General features: G+C 56.1%; 1 protein-coding gene across 1 annotated transcript; it reads left to right on the top strand.

Moving 5' to 3' along the window:
- The first annotated feature begins 2,835 nt into the window (after nt 1–2,835).
- Nucleotides 2,836–15,785, top strand: EDA2R (ectodysplasin A2 receptor). The gene is made up of 9 exons (XM_077186055.1): nt 2,836–2,992; nt 7,536–7,644; nt 8,298–8,476; nt 9,193–9,278; nt 9,420–9,584; nt 10,060–10,206; nt 10,349–10,818; nt 11,046–11,094; nt 11,483–15,785. The coding sequence occupies exons 2-9, from the start codon at nt 7,558–7,560 to the stop codon at nt 11,776–11,778; spliced, it is 1,479 nt and encodes a 492-aa protein (XP_077042170.1). The 5' UTR covers nt 2,836–2,992; nt 7,536–7,557; the 3' UTR covers nt 11,779–15,785.
- Nucleotides 15,786–18,026: the final 2,241 nt, after the last annotated feature.

Genomic DNA, 18,026 nt, shown 5'->3' with positions numbered 1-18,026 from the left:
GCACAGTGCTGTAAGCTGAAGCTCACATCTCTAGGGCCTCAGCCTGCAAAACACATCCAAATCTGCAGCACTCTACCTACACAGCCATCCCTGCATCTGGGAATAGCAGCTCTCCCAGATGTTACCCTGGCTGTGGCTGCCAGGTGCTGATTGAGCAGGGAAATAACCCACCTCAATACATTCAGTCCAACAGAAGGGAACTGGGATTAGGCAGGACTGCCTGGTTTGGTCTCAGACCCAGAGCTGGTGGGTTCAGGCTGATCGGAGCAGTGTGGCTGCACAGGACCTCAGTGAGGACCACCACAAACCATTACTAACTACCACTAACCACCACTAACCACCACTAACTAACCACAAACCATCACTAACCACCACAAACCATCACTAACCACCACTAACCACCACTAACTAACCACAAACCACCACAAACCATCACTAACCACCACTAACCACCCACAAATCACCACAACCTATCATTAACCACCACTAACCAATCACAAACCATCACTAACTACCACTAACCACCACAAACCACCACTAACCAACTACAAACTACCACAAACTACCACTAACCACCCACAAACCACTACTAACCACAAACCACCACAACCTATCATTAACCACCACTAACCAACTACAAACTACCACTAACCACCACTAACCACTACTAACCACCACTAACTAACCACAAACCATCACTAACCACCACTAACCACCACAAACCACCACTAGCCAACTACAAACTACCACAAACTACCACTAACCACCCACAAACCACCACAACCTATCATTAACCACCACTAACCAATCACAAACCACCACTAACTACCACTAACAACCACAAACCACCACAAACTACTACTAACTAACGACAAATCACCACAAACTACCACTAACCAACCACAAACCACCACAAACTACTGCTAACCAACCACAAACCACCACAAACTACCACTAACTAACCACAAACCACCACAAACTATCACTAACCACCACTAACCAACCATAAACCAGCACTAACCAATCACAAACCACCACTAACCGGCCTCAAACCAGCCCCAGCCCCGCAGTCAGGCACCCGCAGCCCGCTCCGGGCAGCTCTGCCCGTGCCCGCCCAGGGCGAATCCTGCGCTGCTGCAATCGGCTCCCAGCAGAACCGAACCCATCCTGCCGGTGACCTCTGCCGACGGGACCGCTCCGTGACAGCTCCCGCGGGTGTTTCTGTGCCCCACGGACCCCCCCGGGCCGTGGGTGATGCAATGGGGCGATTGCATCAGGCGCGGCCCCGCGGAGCCGCCCGCCCGTGCGAGCGCTGAAATCATCCAAATCATCCAAATCATCCAAACCTTCCCGCCCCGAGCGGCTCCTCCGAGCTCCCCTCGCTGCGAGCCGGCGGCAGTGACCGGCTGAAACACCGGGTGAGAAATGCCACCAGTTAGGGAGGGACAGGGGGAGAGAGAGCGGGTCCCACTGCGGGGGCTCAGCCTGGGGAAAAGGAGGCTCGGGGGGCCCTCGGGGCTCTGCACAGCTCCTGACAGGAGGGGACAGCCGGGAGGGTCGGGCTCTGCTCCCAGGAAACAGCAACGCGAGGAGAGGTAACGGCCCCAAGCTGCATCAGGGGAGGTTCAGGTTGGATATGAGGGAAAACTTCCCTAAAAAGTGGCCAGGCACAGGTTGCCCAAGGTACTGATGGAATCACCTTCCCTGGAGGTGTGGGGTGGCACCTGGGGGCATTGTTTAGTGGTGAATATGGTGCATGCTGGGGTAACTTTTGGACTCGATGTTCTTAAAGGCCTTTTCCAACCATGATAATTTTGTGAAGTTGACTGCTCAAGAGAATTTCATTAAATCCTTTCAGTTATTCCTACTTGACAGTCTGGCTTCTATCGAAGCTACTCCACAGTGACAATGGGCAGCAGAGGAGAGATCTCAAAAAGGCATTGCTTGGAAAGACAGCGCCTGAAGTTTGAAAGGAAAGAGAGAGAAATGGGGACCATTCCCCAAAATCACCGGTTTAAACCCAAATACTGTTCGGGTACTCATCCTGGCACAACAACCAGTACGGCCCAGGGCACAGAAACGAGCAGCACTGAGTGCCCATCCTGCCCTTCCCGGAGGTTGGGACGGCAGCAGGGCTCTGTCCTGGGTCTGGGTCAGGACTGAGGGGCAGCAGTTCGGGGACAGCGCACTGAATGGGGAGCACCAAGGGCTGTCACTGGGAAATTGAGCTGCCCGTGCACAAGGAGGTTCAGGTCCACACACTGGTGAGTTTGGTTCACACCGTGGTAGAGTCGGTCATTGCACGGCACTCCTGGGATAACTCTGAGACTCTCCAGAACTACCCGGAGACCGCGGGTGAGTCACGGCAAGTCCCGGGAGATGCGAATGCTGATCCTGGGAGAAGCCCTCTGCTCCGGGGCCGGCCGTGCCTGGTGTGCGCTGCCCACACAAACCAAACACACACTGCCCACCCTCACAGGGTACACACACCGTGCGTGGCACTCGGAACCCGGAGTTTATTCCTTCCTGGTGTTCCCCCGCGGCCGGCTCGGGGCTCATTCAGCCTCCAGCCCGCACCTGAGGCGCCGGACAGCCTCGGGTCATGGGGAACACGGTCCCGCACACGCGGGGGTTCTCTAGTGTCGCACCCCGGCCGGTGACAGCGGGACACCCCGGCGCTGCTGTGCCCGGACTCCCCTCGGCGCGGAGCTCCGGCCCCGCCGCCCCCCGGTGCCGGTGCCGCTCCCCGGCCGCCCCCGCCGGCGCCGCTCCCCGCCATGGCCCCGCCCCGGCGGCGCCGCCGCCAATGGAGCTGCGGGGCGGGGCGCGGGGCACTCCCGGTGCCCGGGACGGGACGGGCTCCGACCCGCGCCGCTCCACGCGGGGCCGCCGAGTCGCTGCCGGTGCCGGTCCGGCTCCGCGCCGTCTCTCCTGTTCCCGCCGCCCCGCCGGTCCCGGTCCGGTCCGTGCCGTGCTGCTAGCACCGAGTCAGGTAACCCGGGGGGTCGCGCACCTGCCCGCCCGCCCGCTCGGCGGTCCCGACCCTCCCCGGTGCCGGTGTCGCCGCCGGGCGGAGGCGGTTGCGGGGTCGGGGGGACCGGCGGGATCCGCGGCGGGCTCCGCTCCCGGCAGCGCAGCGGCAGCGATACACGTGGGCTGTAGCCGGTTCCGTGCTCCCCGCTGAACGCCGGCGGTACCGGGCCGGGCGGCACCGGCCCGAGGGGTGCGGGCAGCGGGAGATGCGGAGCCGGCGCCGGGGTCCCGGGGTTGCCGGGCGGGCGATGCGGGGCGGCCGTGCCGCGGCGGAGCCCCTGGCCGGGACGTGCCCGGGCAAATCCCGGCGCGCTGCCGCCTTCCCGAGCGGGCGGCGGGGGGCGCCGGCGGGGTCTGGGTCTGGCTGGGCTGCGGGGGCAGTGGGCGAGCCGGGCTGAGCCGGGCCGGGATGGGCCGGGCCGGGATGGGCCGGGCTGGGCCGGGGCGCGCCCACGGCCGGCACCCGCGTGGGCGCAGCGCGCTGCCCCCGCAGCCGTCCCGTCTCGCCTCGGCTGCTTTTCCAGACAGGAGCAGCTGCCAGATGCGGGGGTCGGGAGGTTTAGGTTGTATATTAGGAACAAGTTTTTCCCCCCAAAAAATTCATGCCCTGCCACAGGCAGGGGTGAAGTCACTGTTTGGGGAGATTTCGTGGACGCGGGGATGTGGCACTTGGGGACGTGGGTTACTGGTGGGGAACAGTTGGACTCCATGGTCTCAGAGAGCTTTTTCGGCTACAGTGGTTTTCTGATTATTGCCGGAAGATAGTGAAAGTTATTAAGAATTAGATGAGGAGCAAAAACCAGATGGAAATCCAAAGTTTTATGCAAATTGATAGGAGCTTTGGAGGTGTTACTTGAGATACCTGGTAAGGCAGCGTGTGGGTTTCCGAGGTGGGGCAGCCCTAACTTGGCAAAAATCACTGGGAAGTGGGCATTGTGCCCTGGGGACTACTGCTGTGCGCTAAAGAGGGGTGAGAGCAGCCCGGGGCACTTCCTCCCCACCCCACGCACGGTGCTTTCGCTTAAAGCAAACACAAGTCCCCAGCCACTCCAGATAAAACACTTAGTGGGCAGCTGTGTGTGTAGAATCTCCTGTCTGAGATACCTGCTGATTTCCAAGCCACGTGGAAAGCCTCAGATTCCACCTTTTTTTCTTCTGTGAGACACCCATTTCCCAGAGGAGTCCCACTGCTGTAAAGGTTCTCCCAGCACAGTTTGTGGCACAGGGAGATGAGGAGACACTGTCTGGACCAGAGTGAGGGAATGGCTGAGCAGGAGGCTGGAGCTGACTGTGGCCAGCCATGAGGCATGCACTCATACTTTCCAGATAGCGTTTTTCCCCCTGCTTTTCACTTGCAGCTCTTATTTAGGATTTCAGCTCTTTGTTCTTGGGTTCCAGTGTATCCAAGTGTCTCATCTTGAGCCATGGTGCTGCCTGTCTGTGCCAGTCAGTCCTGCAGCAGAGTAGAAATCTCCTGTAATGTGTGTGCTGGCTCATGTGCTGATGTGGAAGAGCCACTGCTGGTGGGTGTCTGAGCCCCTGAGGGTGGGTCTGGGCACCTCCTGTCCCAGGCAAGCAGAGCCCCATGGCTGGAGGGCACAGGGTCCGTGGCTGAGATGGGAAGCAGCCCCCACCCCATCTCCTCCTGTCCTGCCTGCATCCCTGCCAGCTCTCCCACCCCAGTCCCTGCTGGGCCGATGGGGAGAATCAGCAGCACTGAGGGTTTCACTGATGGCTTTCATTTTGTACCTTTTCACTTACTGTTTTCCTCACCCTTGTTTTCCTCCCATAATCCTTTAGCTGCACACAAAAGAAATAGATTGGATTCCAATACAGCCTAATATTTTTTTGAAAATTACACTTTCACAGAGAAAAGACAATGGCTGAGCTGTAGTGCTGTCACAGGGTGGATGAACTGCAGCTCATGCTGTGGCTCTGCTGGAACCATTTCATCTCACGCAGTGAAACTCATTCAGCAGCTCATGGCTTTGGTATCTCAAGGGCTGATGCAGTGGGGAGCCCATTCTGCTCTCCTGCTCAGGCAGGATGTCTCTTGAAGGCAATAAAAGAGTTCTTTAACAAATTAGAGATGTTTTCCAGTGAGATCTCATCTGGGACTGATGGCAGGAGGTTCTTCTTCCCCTCAACCTCTAAGTACATCGATACTGTGCCCCATGTATGCTCATTGTTACTGTGTCACCTTTATATTCCCCTGTGGCAGATAAAATGTGCAGCCCTGGAAGTGTCAGGGAGACTCCATGTGGCTCCCAAAGAGGTGGGAGTTGTTGGTTTTGGCTTTTCCTTGGCTTTTCCAGTTGTTTCAGTCAAACATTAGGTGATCCAAGGTTGCTGCCATACCAGAGCAGCACCAGGTGGTTTAGATGTGTCCTCCATGTACAAATCAAATGTCTCGGGTCTGGTGGTGTTGAAATAAGAATTGCAAAGATCTCCCAGCTTTGAATTTCATGCCTGATACTCAACCAAGTGCTGGTTCCCTGTATTGTCACACTTGAGCAGCAGCAGACCTGCCCTGTGCCCAGTATCCTGCTGGCACGTTGGGTAGGGCTGTCTGCTCCATCTTGAGTGATTCCATCATCCTGGCAGAGGTCCTTGTGCTTGGAGCAGCTCTGACACAGGATTCCTTTGGCCTGTGTAACTTTCTGTATTTGGCAAACTGCTTTAAACGGGGTTCTTGTGGGGAGGGGGCTTTGAGGGCATTGTCTCAGCTGCAGACCCTTTGAAAGGCTGGGAAATTCTGTAAATATATGAGAAAAAGTGGCAAAGTTGTGTTCGCAGGACAGTTTCACCAAAAACCCTGCTGGTTTGGGGTTTTTTTTATTTTGTTGAGGGTTTTTTTCACCAGTGCCTTTTTCCTTGCATTACAGCACTTTGGAGAGCAGGTAAAAATCAGCCCCTTGCTGTCCCTGCTCTGGTGTCAGGGTTCCTTTCCTGTTGCCTGCAATTCTGTTTCATTCATCAGGAGCAAAAGCCTGAACCAAACTCCATGCCCCTGGCATGCTGCCCTCCCAGAACAGTTGGGTGACACCTGCCCAGTGTGCCAGCCCCCCGGAGGAGCTGTGTGTCATTCCTCTGGGACCTGGCTCCTTGCTTTTTATTTTCCCTCCTGTATTCAACCTGTAGCTGAACCCTGACACCCAACCCTGTGCTTGAGGCAGAGACACTGGGATCACCACCCTCTGAGATGGTGACAAATCTTCTTCTATTCAGTGGTGTCAGGAACCTTTATGCTAGTTACAAGCTGTGCCCATGCCCCTCCCGAGTCCCTTCAGCCCCTGCTGGCCTGTCCCCATGGACTTGGCTGCTGATCCTGGATCAGCCCACGTGCTGTGAGCAGGAGGGAGGGTGACTCATGCTCTGTGCTCGTCTGGGCAGACCTCATCTCCCATGAATCTCGGCCCTCCAGAGCAGGGGGAGCCCAGCCAAGTGTCCTTTTCCAAAAGGCACCGGCAAGGGAGTGGTGGGATTAGGCAGAAAAAGCCTGCAGAGGAATGCTGCTGTGGGAGGGGAAGGAGCTGTGGCAGGAGGTGTGGGGGCCCTGTAGATGATCCCCCCTCTTACTGCAAGAGCCTTGCAGGGGCCAGACATCTGGCCAAGCTTCCCTCTCAGAGGACAGCTCTGGTTCTCCAGGCTCTTCAGGCTGGTGTCCTCCAAAAGGTGTTCACCATTCCTGATGGGTGTGGAGAACTTGGTCCCAAGGCAGGTTGAACAGTTTCTCTCTTGATTTTCTGCATGAGGTAATAGGAAAAGCAAAGTGGAGATTGGTCTAGTGAAAGTGGGTTTCATTCCCTGTTTTCATGGGAAGAACCCACCTAGAATCTGCAGAAATAATCAGGCAGCCCCAAAACTCCAAGTAAATTGCTCAGTTTTGCAGCTTCAGTCTGAACTGCTTGCTCTGATTGAGATGCTGGTCCTGGGCTGGTTCTGTTGTTACCTTCTGCTGAGCCATTAATGCACCTCAGGAAGGCTCTGGAGGGTTTTCCAGAGGGAGGTGGGAGCTTCTTCTGCTGCTCCTCTGAGTTTGCTGTGAGTGACACCATGCAGAGATGAAACATGCATGGGGCAAGAGCCTGAGCAACTGCACAGCTCCAGGCTTTTCTTTTTTGCTGAGTCTTTGCTGGGGCCAAGCTCTCTCCTGATTGTCTCTGGTACCCAGAGCCATGGCTGGGGCTGGCAGAATGCCCTGGTGACCTGAGCAGTTAGTGGTCAGTACTTCAATACTGTGACTGAAATTTCATTTGCTGCATTGTGAGGCTGTGAGACAACAACAGAATGGGGCAGCCCATGGCCAGCCTGGGACTGATGGAGCCATGTGGAGGGAGCCAGGAGTCACCTCCTGCCCAAGTCCCTCCCCCAGTGCTCAGCAGTGCTGGCTGCTGTCCTGGCCAGGTGGAGATGTCTACCCAGACATGGGCACACTGCTCATCCCAGATGTGTTAGGGCTGGCTCTGATCCCTCTGCCTTCTCTTCCTCTTGTCCCCAAGCTCCCCTCTCCTCTTCAGCACAATGGCCTGCCAAGAGAGTGAGTACCTGGATGACCAGAAGAAATGTGTCCCCTGCAGGAAGTGCATGCCTGGGCAGGAGCTTTCCAAGGTAAATTGACTTCTCTGCAAGGAGCAGAAATGATCATGTGTGGCACAGCTGGGTTAATCTGCCAGCCTCCCTTCAGAAAGGTGATCTTAGGTCCCAGCATGTTGGGAAGAGCTGAGACTTGGCAGGATGGGATGGTGGCTTGTTTGACTTACCCTGGTAGAAGGGTGAGACAATGGAAGCAGGAGGTGATGAGGGATTTAAGGCAGCACAAGGAGCAACCTGATTTCCTTTTTTTGCTGGTGGAAGTCTAAATTTCCTCTGGTCTGTAGCCCTGAGCAAGGTCACACTGCGTGGCTGGGCTGCACCTGGGTGTGTGAGAGCAGGACACTGCTGCAAAGGGTCCAGGGGGTCTCAGAGGGGGGAGGCTTGGGTTGGTGGCAGGTTTGGGTTGGTGGGAGGCAGCAGGGTTCACCTGGTGGTGCTGCTGGAGCTTTCCAACACCCAGAGCACACCAGTGGGCCCCAGCTGGCAGCAGACAGGGTCCCCGAGTGTCTCCTGGGAGCTGCACTGGCGGTGGCTGCTCTCAGCTGGGTTCTGAGGACCCTCCATGAACAGTGGCCTTTTGCCCTCAAAGAAGGGACACTCAGTACCCTTTGGAGCCTGTGGTGGCCCCTCACCACATGTCCCCAATATCGTGTCCCCTCCCCTTGCAGGACTGCGGCGATGGCAGTGGCGGGGACGCGCAGTGCGTGGCCTGCCCTCCCAGGAAGTTCAAGGACCGCTGGGGACACCACGGCTGCAAGCCCTGCCTGTCCTGTGCCCTCATCAACCGCCTGCAGAAATCCAACTGCACGGCCACGGCCGACGCTGTCTGCGGGGAGTGCCTGCCGGGGTGAGCGGGGCCAGCACAGCACAGCCAGCCCTGGGCAGGAGGGAGGGGCTGGGCACAGGGGTCCCACACGGCACCTAAGAGGAGCCTGGTGACCCAGGGGTGTCCCTGTGAGGACACTGCTAATGGCATGGAAGTCAGACCCATCTAGTGGGTCCCTAGAGAAGGAAACCTGAAGGCTCACGTAAATGAGCTGTGAAAGAAAACTTCCAGACTCTCATTGTTCTGTAGACACCAGGGTGGCTGAGCCCTGGAAGATGAAGTGTTGCAGACCACTATGGTTAGTAGTCCCCAAAGAGGGGGTTTAAGGGGTTACTGAAGTGAAATGGCTGCATACAGACAGCCTGTGCTGCAGACAGCACTGGCCAGCAGTGGGCTCCAGTGTAGGAGTCTCTTCTCAGACAGAGCCATAGCTGGGCTGTTCCCAGCCCTGTAGGGAGCTAGTAACCATTAAAATCCACTTCAGCAGACATGATGGGGGCAGGGAGCGGGGGCTGTTGGGAAGATGTTGCTTCTTGACAAATGACAGCTAGACATGAACAAGTAGGTGTGGTGTGGCTCCAGCCAGCGATGAGAGCCCTGTTGCCAGCCAGGCAGGAGTGCAGGACAGGTGTCCCCCTGTGCTGTGGGGTGGGTGGCACAGCTCCCTGGCTGCACAGCAGGGTGGTGGCAGCCCGGGGGGCCAGGCTGAGCTGGGCCTGTGTGCTCTGTTCCGGCAGGTTCTACAGGAAGGCGCGGATCAGCGGGCAGCTGGAGTGGGAGTGCATTCCCTGCACCAAGCAGACGCCGTCCTCCGAGCCACAGTGTAGGTGTCCCACCCTGCTGGGGTCAGGGCAGGGGACGTGGGCACAGGGGAGCCACAGCCATGGCCTGTGATGAGGGATGGGCAGGGAAGGGGTGGTCCAAGCCTTGGGGTTTGGCTCCAATGCTGTGTGGATGTTTGCAGGTCGCTCCAGAACAAACCTGGTGAAGGTCGCTGTCCCTACTGTGCCACCACAGGACACAGCCCTTCTTGCACTGACCAGCAGTGCCCTGGTCATCATTGTCCTGGTGCTTCTGGCACTTTCCATCATCTACTGCAAGCGATTCTGGAAAAGCCAGTGCCAGAGAGGTGAGTTGGTGCTCTCCTCCCCGCTGTGCCACTCACCTGTGCCCGTGGCCCCTTCTTGCTGCGCAGAGCATTGCTGAATTCACAGCACAGTGACCCAGCTGTTCCTCAGCTCACACAGAATAGACACCTCATCCTGCTTCTCATGCCTGCAGGGCCTCTCTGTGTGTGCTTTACCTGCTCAGTGACACAGAGGAGCCTCCCTCCTTTTCTTAGGGCCATCAGGAGGAGGAGGCCATTTCACTGTCAGAACTAGCAATCCTCCCTTCTGAGGTTTTTCTGCTTGGGTGGCTCTTTGCTGCAGAATGAAGAGGGCTGTAGGTGTGGTGGCCAGGGTTGGGGCAGGATGGCATCCAGCAGCGTGCCAGGGAGCTGCTGGGCTCTCAGCTCCTTGCTGGCAGACATACCACAGGGCTGAGCACATGCTAGGGAAGCCAGCCAAGCCTTTGCTCAGGCTGTTTCTCCTCTACCCTCAAAGTCTTCCTGAGGACTCAGAACTTCTCGGGCCAGCGAGCAACGTTCCCAACTGCAGCAGCACCCGGCAGGTTCCTGTGTGAGGAGCAGATGTCTGGACCCTGCTGCCTGGGTGTGAAGAATTTGAGCCCTTGCTACAGGCAGGCAGAAGGTACCTGCTCTTGTTCTTTCCCTGGGGAAGGGTGGGTGGTGCTGGGCTCCAGCTCACATGGTCCCAGGATGAGATGCCCTGAGGCAGGAAGGATGGAGCTGGATGCTGAGCTTCACTGATGAGTGCTGGTTTCTGTTTCCAGGCCCCGTGGAAGCAGTGCAGTTCATTTCTGATGGGGAGGCCGTGGGTCTCCAGCTCCCCTCTCTCCAGCCAGAGATGGACTTGCCACCAGCCATTGCAGCCAGCACTGCCTCCAAGGCCCAGCTGGGCAGGAGCCTCCTGGAAAGCCAGCCCCTGATCCGGGCCTCAGGCCACGGTGACTGCCTGGAGGGGGTCCTGCCGCCCCCCGCCCCCAGGCAGGGCACGGTGGAGGCCCTGGCCCCCCTCTCCTCCTGTGCCTCTGAGATGCAGCACAAGTGGCCCCATGCCCCCGTGGAGTGCACTGAGCTGGACCTCCAGAAGTTCTCCAGCCAGGCGGAGTTTGTGGGTGGTGAGCGGCTGGAGGACGCGGCCGGCAGGGCTGTGAAGAGGATTCCAGCAGAGAGCAGTGCTGGGGTGCAGGAGAGGGCTCATCACCTGCCCACAGCTGAAATCCCACCCGGGGAGCAGCCGGTGAGTTCCTCCTGCCTTGCACTGCTCAGAGCTGCTGCCAGCTGCCCAAGGCTCGGGCACAGGGGCTGGGCTCCACACAGGGGTAGGAATATGGACTGAGTTATGTTAATATGGGGTGGAAAGGCTGGAGAAGAATTCCCTGAGCCCCTGTGCAAGCCCTGGGAGCAGAGCCAGGCTTTGCTGTTCTCAGCAGACTGACACCAACCTTGGGGTCTTTGTCTTGCCAGGTGGATGATGCCCAGAGCCTGGTGACTCAGATCAGCAGCACGGCCAGTGGTAAGTGGCCTTTCGGTCTCACCTTTGTACTCCAAGTACGGGCATATCAGAGGAAGGCTCTTGGGAGGAAGCTCCTCCAGAAGCCCACCAGGGACTCACCTGACTTGTGGCCTTTGGTGCTGGTCCACAGGGTATATTTTCTGTGATGCTGCCTCGAGTGGCCTGTGGGCAGGTGGCCCAGCTGTCACCAGTTAGCAGCTTCCCCAGGACTGAGCCAGCTCCATGTTGCTGAGCTCTAAAAGTGATTTTGGAGGAGATCCCTGCCCTGGCAGGGTGGCCTTTCACCTGCTCAGCAGGGCCTGAGGCTGGAGGCTGGCTGTTCTCTTTGCTCTTTTCCTGTTTGGCTAGGATGTGTCCTAACCCACCCTCGCTGTGTTGCCGTCCCCAGGTCTCCCAATAGCAGAGCTGCCCCATTCCTTGGTGCAGTCTCTGGCCTTCCTGTTGGACCCTTCCTTGAGCGGTGTGAAGAACTTCAGCCACGTGGCTCTGGAGCTGGGGCTGATGCCGCAGCTGCTGGGGCGGATTTCGGGCTTTGAGCAGCTGGTGGCACACTTCACCTCTGCGGGAGCTGCGGTCACCGTCCCTCTGCTGGCGCGGGCGCTGCAGCGGCTCCAGCGCTTCGACGCCCTCCTCCTGCTCTGCGACCACTTCACGCTCAGCCCCGCGCCCGACCGCCAGCGCTAGGGCACGCCCAGGGACAGAGGAAGCTCCATGCGCTGCTGAAACAGCGGCCTGCAGTCACAGAACCTCCCTGGGGTGCGTGGCAGGAGGACATGGAGATGGTTTTTGTGTCGTGGAATGGACGTGACGGGTGTCTCTGCACAGGGGTTCAGGAAGCACAGCCGTGCCTTTTCCCTGCTCTGTGGGGGAGGGCTTGCTCAGGCCCCTCCAGAGGCTGTTTTTTGTCTGGTTGTGACACCCTTCCCTGTTGGTTGATGTGCTGCCCATATTGCGGTGCTCTGGCTCTGCAGTGAGCCCTGTCCTCCCCCACTGTTGCCATGGGGTTCCTCAGCCATTGGGCTCACTGTCAATGGGCAGTGCCCTCCTATGAGCCCAGCCATCTCCTCCCTTCCATTCCAGCTTTCCCATCCTTCCTCTGGCCCGTGCCCTCTTTTCCTGGGTGCCAGTTGCCACTTTCTCAGTTTACTTTACAGTTGCTTCTCTTCCTCTGTGCTGCGATTTCCTTGGCAGAGGACCTACGGTGGCTGATGTGCCAGGGCCACCAGCCTTTGTCCCTCTGTGCCACCCTGGCACCTTCCTCTTCCTGTGCCCATTTGTGGTGCAGTGTAGCATCCTGGCACGAGTTTCAGGCTGACTCTCATGAGGAGCTGATGTAAGCCCTCGTTGGGCTGTGGCTGTTGGCCATGGGCAGGTGCTGGCTCACCCCAGCCCCGTGGCTGTTCACACCCATTGCTTCCAAGGCTTCACAAACTGCCTGTGGTGGCACAGAGTGTCAGGGGCAGGGACACTGCCCCACAGGTGGCAGCTGAGGGCTGAAGCTGTGGCTGTGGTCACAGGCAGCAGTGACATTCCCGTGCCAGCCACAGCAGGAGCTCCTGCAGAAGCTCCTCCTCTTTTAAAACAACATTTTTCCTTTTTTTTTCCTGCCTAAAAATGGCCTGATTTCTCATTCCTGGGAGTTGCTACTGGGAAGGGGGAGCACCCTTCTGCTTGGTATGTCACCCTGGGGGATTTGTCATGACTTGCCATGGTCTTGCTGTCACCCTGATTTCAGTGTTGTGCCTGAGCCTGGGGGCTGCAGGCAGCTGGGCTGTTCCTGGTGTGCCGTGGCCACGGGGCTGTGCTGGTGGCCCTGGACAGCAGTGGGGGCTGCAGGACACGTTCCTGAGCAGGGCAGAGCAGTGTGGGGGCGGCTGGGCATGCTGGGGGTCAGGGGCAGGGCAGCTGCCAGCAGGGCTGGGGCTGTGGCTCAGCTCCCAACAGAGGCTGCTGCTGGTAACACCAGGGCTGAGGGCTCAGTCCCTCTGTGGGCCATTCACTTCAGAGTTGTACTCTGTGATCTTTGTGGTCCCTTCCAACTCGGGCTGTTCTGTGATGTGGTGTCACCGGAGCCATCCCAAGGCTCGCAGACAGCATCGCTGGGGCTGAGCTGGTGACCTTGCTTTGTCCTCACTGTGTGGCTGGGGCTGCTCTCTGCTGTCCTGCCTGTCACCGGGGTCTCAGCAGGAGCCGGTGCTGTGGTGGTCACCAGCAAGTGGCACTGTTACCCCACTGCCTGCTGCCCCCTCCCAGACCCCACAGAATTCTCCTTTATCTGACCACGGTACCTCAAAGAAACCAGTGCCCTTCTCTAGGAAGGCAGATCTCCCCCACACCCCAGGGAGCAATAGCTGCTGCTGTTTTCTTTCCCTGTTTAAAGATGTTGGGGCTTGAACACACCCAGGATGTGCTCAGATAAACAAAGGCATGGGCAGTTGGCGCTGGACCTGGCACTTTCCCTCACTGCTTGTTTCTTCAACAGTCAAGGTAGTTTTATTGCTCTTTGCTGCCCAAGACCTACAGCGTTGAACTTTGAGCCATGTGGGGCCAGGATTAGTCAGACTCTTGCTGCACTCTTGGACTGTTGGGGAGTGTTGCTATAGCACACACAGCCTGGGGCCAGGGATTTCCTGTTTGAGGCTTTTCTGTGGCAGGGAGAGTGCTGGGTTTAATCACCTCGCAAAATCCAATAAATATTTAATCCCTCTGTGGACATAGTCACTTCCAGTGGGAAGGAAAATAACTTCACCCACTGCCTCTGAGTAAGAGCCTCCCTGCAGCTCAGCTTGCTGGCCCTGGCTTTGAAGTTGGAACTGGACTGTGCAGCTTGTCCTGTGTGCTCTGTGTCACCAGTGCCACCAGTGTGTGGTCACTTGGAGTGCACAGAGCAGTGGCAGCCAGGCAGGATGGCAGAGCTCCTGTCACATGGCAGTGTGAGGAGCAGGAGATGGGCAGGAAGGGCTGTTAAATTAGAGCTGTGGGTGATGGGGACATGCCACAGGTGTGTGCTGCAAATCTCTTCACGTGCTGGGCAGCTCCATTAGTGTGCCACAGTGGGGCTCTGGGCCAAGCAAATGAAGTGAGGATTTAGTTCATTTGTTTAGGGGTTTTTCTCACTTTTTATAAAGAAATCAACCTCATTTTCTTCATAGCTTTTAAGGTAAACTTATTTTTCAATTGTTTGATGTCTGAGCAATATTACTTGTACTCAAAACTCACCCCCTGGCTCGAGGGTGCAGCACAGAGGGTGTGTGCTGAGCTGGCTGTGGGTATGGGCCATGCCCAGCCCCTGCCCCACTGGTGCTGCCCCTCAGGCCCTGGCTGTGCCACAGGGTGTGCTGTCCCAGCACAGGCTGGCAGGACTGGTTTTCTGTGTGTTTGAACTGTTCTGGGTTCCCCCTCAGAGCCTCACCTGTGGTGTCAGTGCAAGTCTCACTGGCTGGTGCTCCAGCAGGGCTGGACACTGCACAGGAGCCCTGCAGGACGTGGCTTTTCAGCAGTGAGGCTCCCCCAGCTCCCAGCCAAAGGCTGCTCCCCACTCTCACTGTGCTCTTGGCAGGCACCTTCCTTCAGCTGCGGTGACAAAACCAGCTGTGTTTACAAGGGCCAAAAGTTCAACAGGTAGCCTCTAGCCCACCCTAAAACCACTTGGCCAGGCTGCCTCGAGCCCAGCCAGAGCCCTCAGGGAACCATGAGAGCCTTGAAAAGAGGGAAATGCTGTGACTCAGTCATCAGAAGAACAGTGATCCCTGAGCAGGGAACTGCTTCACTGGGGAACCAATGGACTTGATACTTGACTTTTGCTTTTTAATAGTATTTTCAACATAGTACATAGAATGTAAGGTAGGGAAATTCCTGTAGTGCTGGATCTCACGTCACAGCCTCAGGAAGCCATTTGTGCCAAGCTGGCATGGCTCACAGAGAGGTGAAAGAAATCAAATAACTCTGAAATCTGTGCAAACTTGAGCTAGGACTGAACAATGGAAGCACTCCAGTGCAGTGGGGTTATTTTTTCACAAGTGATTGGTTTCCACACCAGTCTTGCCTGGAAGTCTGATTTGCAGAGGAATTTGTATGATAAGTTTAAATCTAGCCCTGTTCTGGGAAGCTCTTAAGCATAGACTTAAAATAGGCACATACTTCACTGTTGTTAAAGTGTTTATTCTGGTGAACAATTGGTGAACATCCCTCGGGTGCTGTTCCTGAACAGGGGGCTCATGAGAGCTCTCCCTCCAATGTGCTTTTACAGAAATAGCAATACTGAAGAAAACTTGGTGTTACTGATCTGGGCACACTTGTTGGAAGAGTCTGCAAGTGTTGGGGGGAGATACCCCCTCTGTGTTGGATTATTTAATACTTCAGACTCTGGTGCTTTTCAAAAAAAACAAATCACTACATTTCTGTAGCCATGGTTTACCCAAGGGAATATGTGTTGTTTTTTTATGGTAGATGTTATTTTTCTTTAAGGTTACGAATAGGTTATTTATATTTTTGTAAATTCTGTGCCATTACCGTTGTAATTCTGCTGTAGCATTATTTCTGTTGGGTTTGGGGTGTTGTCTGTGTTCAAATCAAGCAGAAGCTGAAGCTCCTGCCCCCTGTTAGTGGCAGGGGGTTGGTCCCTCACATTCCTCCAGACCTGGTGCTCTTGAGTGATGTGTGTTTGTAGTTCAATAAATTTTGGAGCCAGACACGGTGACGCTTGGTGAGTTTTGATTTCTCTCAGCATTGCTGTGGGCCCCCTGCCCACCTGCTGGTGGGGGCTGAAGCTGAGGGGCCAGGAAGGGCTGGGAGGGGGCTGGCCCTGTCTGGCAGGGCAGGCAGGGCTGCTCAGAGATGCTGCAGCAGCCGAGGGCATCAGCCTCAGCCCCGGAGTGGGAAGGGGCAGGAGGGGCTGCAGCGGGTGGTGCTGGGTGGGGTGGCCATGGCTCTGTGCCTGCTCCCACCATGGGCATCAGTTTTAGTTTTTCCATGGGTTTCACGTTCCCCAGAGTGGCCAGGTCTCAGGTGTTGCTCACTGCATGGCCTGGGGTCAGGGGGAGCAGAGACCCCTCAACGATGCCCAAGGAATTCCCATTCCCAAAGCTTCACTGAGGAACAGCTGCTGTTTAACCTTGGTAATTACAGAGCTCGTTAAGCCTATTCATGCTCTTCTACTTGTATGTTTAAAACAATTATTAGCATCGAGGGTGTTTTCTGTTCTAATGAAAGCTGTGATATTTGTCCAAACTCTGGCAGGCTCCCTGAGTGCCTGCAGCTCATCCTGCCCGTGAGGATCCCCATGCAGTGCCCTGGCTGCCTCTGTCATGCCACAGCCTCTGCAGTCAGGGCCCACAAGAACCACTCATCCACCACCAAACACAAAGCCATGGCAGAGGTGGAGGTACTCAGCACCCACAGTTTCCAAAGAAGCCTTTTCTGAGCAGGGTGTGGTGCCTGGAGCCTGCTGGCACAGGGGCTGTTCACGGTGCAGCCCAGGTGTTCCCAGGGTGCCCAATCTCACCACAGTCTGCCAGGGTTTCCTTTGGGCTGAGATGACCTGGGTTAAGAGCAATGTTTTGCTAAAACACTGCTTGAAATTCTGTAGTTACAGGGAGAGGATGGCTGCCCTTTTCTGTGCAGGAGAGGGTAAGCACACAGTCCTCAGGGGAGTGGGAGCTGCAGCATTCAGCGAGAAAAGGGCAGGAATGAGACTGACAGCTCTGGAGTGGTCTGGTAAACAGCTTCCCTGCTTTCACCCTTCATTTCCTTGCCTAACCATAACCAGGAGGCTCACCAGTAAAGAAACCTTAAACACCTGCCCTCCATGTGCCCCTGGCCCCTGCACAGGGGCTGGGGGACAGGCAGATAAAATTCCATTGCTAAAATTGAAGACTGAAATCCATTAGAGAGACATGAATTTCCATACCCAGGTACCTTTCCTTCTCCACTTTCCTTCCCCACAGGTGGTGTTTGCACTGTTTCTTCTCTGATTCTCTCATTCCGTATTTCCCCCAGGCTTCCCCTGCACACTCAGTTCTTACCTCATTGTGTCTCTGCAGGACACGAGGGCAATCACAAGCAAAGGAAAACACACATTTCACAGCACATTATTGAAGTGGATGTGTTTGCCAGGAGGCAGAAATCTGTTGTTCTTCTGTCTTCCACATTCACCTTCCTCCCAACCTGTCAGTTCCCTGACAGGGGCTTTCAGAAGGCAGCTGAAAAGCTGCACAGTGCAGGACTGGGGCACAGCTCCAGGCTGCTGGGTGCCTGTGCAGGGAGTGCCACCATCACCCTCGGTGGGCAAAACAGCCACCAGACCCGGAGGAACTGGGCAGGATGCTTGGGGGAACATTAATGAGAGCAAACCATCTCATCTAGGACCAAACTGTGAGCAACATCCACCACGAAACAAAACAAAAAAGGCCTTATTCTTTTTATTGGCAGCAGATGTTCATTTCTAAGGGGAAACAAATACAGCTCCAATGCCAGAGCTGTGCTGGAGGCAAAAAACCACTGTCTTTGGGGACAACCTGATGCCAATAATTATTATTATCCTTCAAAAATACATTATCATCCCAAATGAAATTGCTGTATTCCTGCCCTGAGCCCTGGTGGTAAATGAGGTTTTTGAGCCTGGCCAGGCTGTTTCTCCATGACAATTAATGGGAGCTCAAAGCCTGGGTGCTGGGCTGGTTTGCCTTCCAATGCAGCAGCAATAGGGATGGAATTTTAGCAAAAGAATAAAGTGTTTTTACAACCCCTTAAATACCTCTTCATACTCCCCCTCATTCTCATCAGAGCTGGCCTGAAGGAACGACAGGCTTACAAATAAATACCCCAAACAAGTACAATAACAACAGAGGCAATGTCCATCATTCCCTACCTCCTACAGTTCATATTCACATGCAAGGAGCACTCAATGCCCCAGGTCTGTGCCCTGGCCACCT

This window comes from Agelaius phoeniceus, chromosome 14 (assembly GCF_051311805.1).
Source record: "Agelaius phoeniceus isolate bAgePho1 chromosome 14, bAgePho1.hap1, whole genome shotgun sequence".
Classification (NCBI taxonomy): Eukaryota; Metazoa; Chordata; class Aves; order Passeriformes; family Icteridae; genus Agelaius; species Agelaius phoeniceus.
The sequence above is the reverse complement of the archived record's forward strand: the minus strand, read 5'-3'. Positions and strand labels throughout refer to the sequence as shown.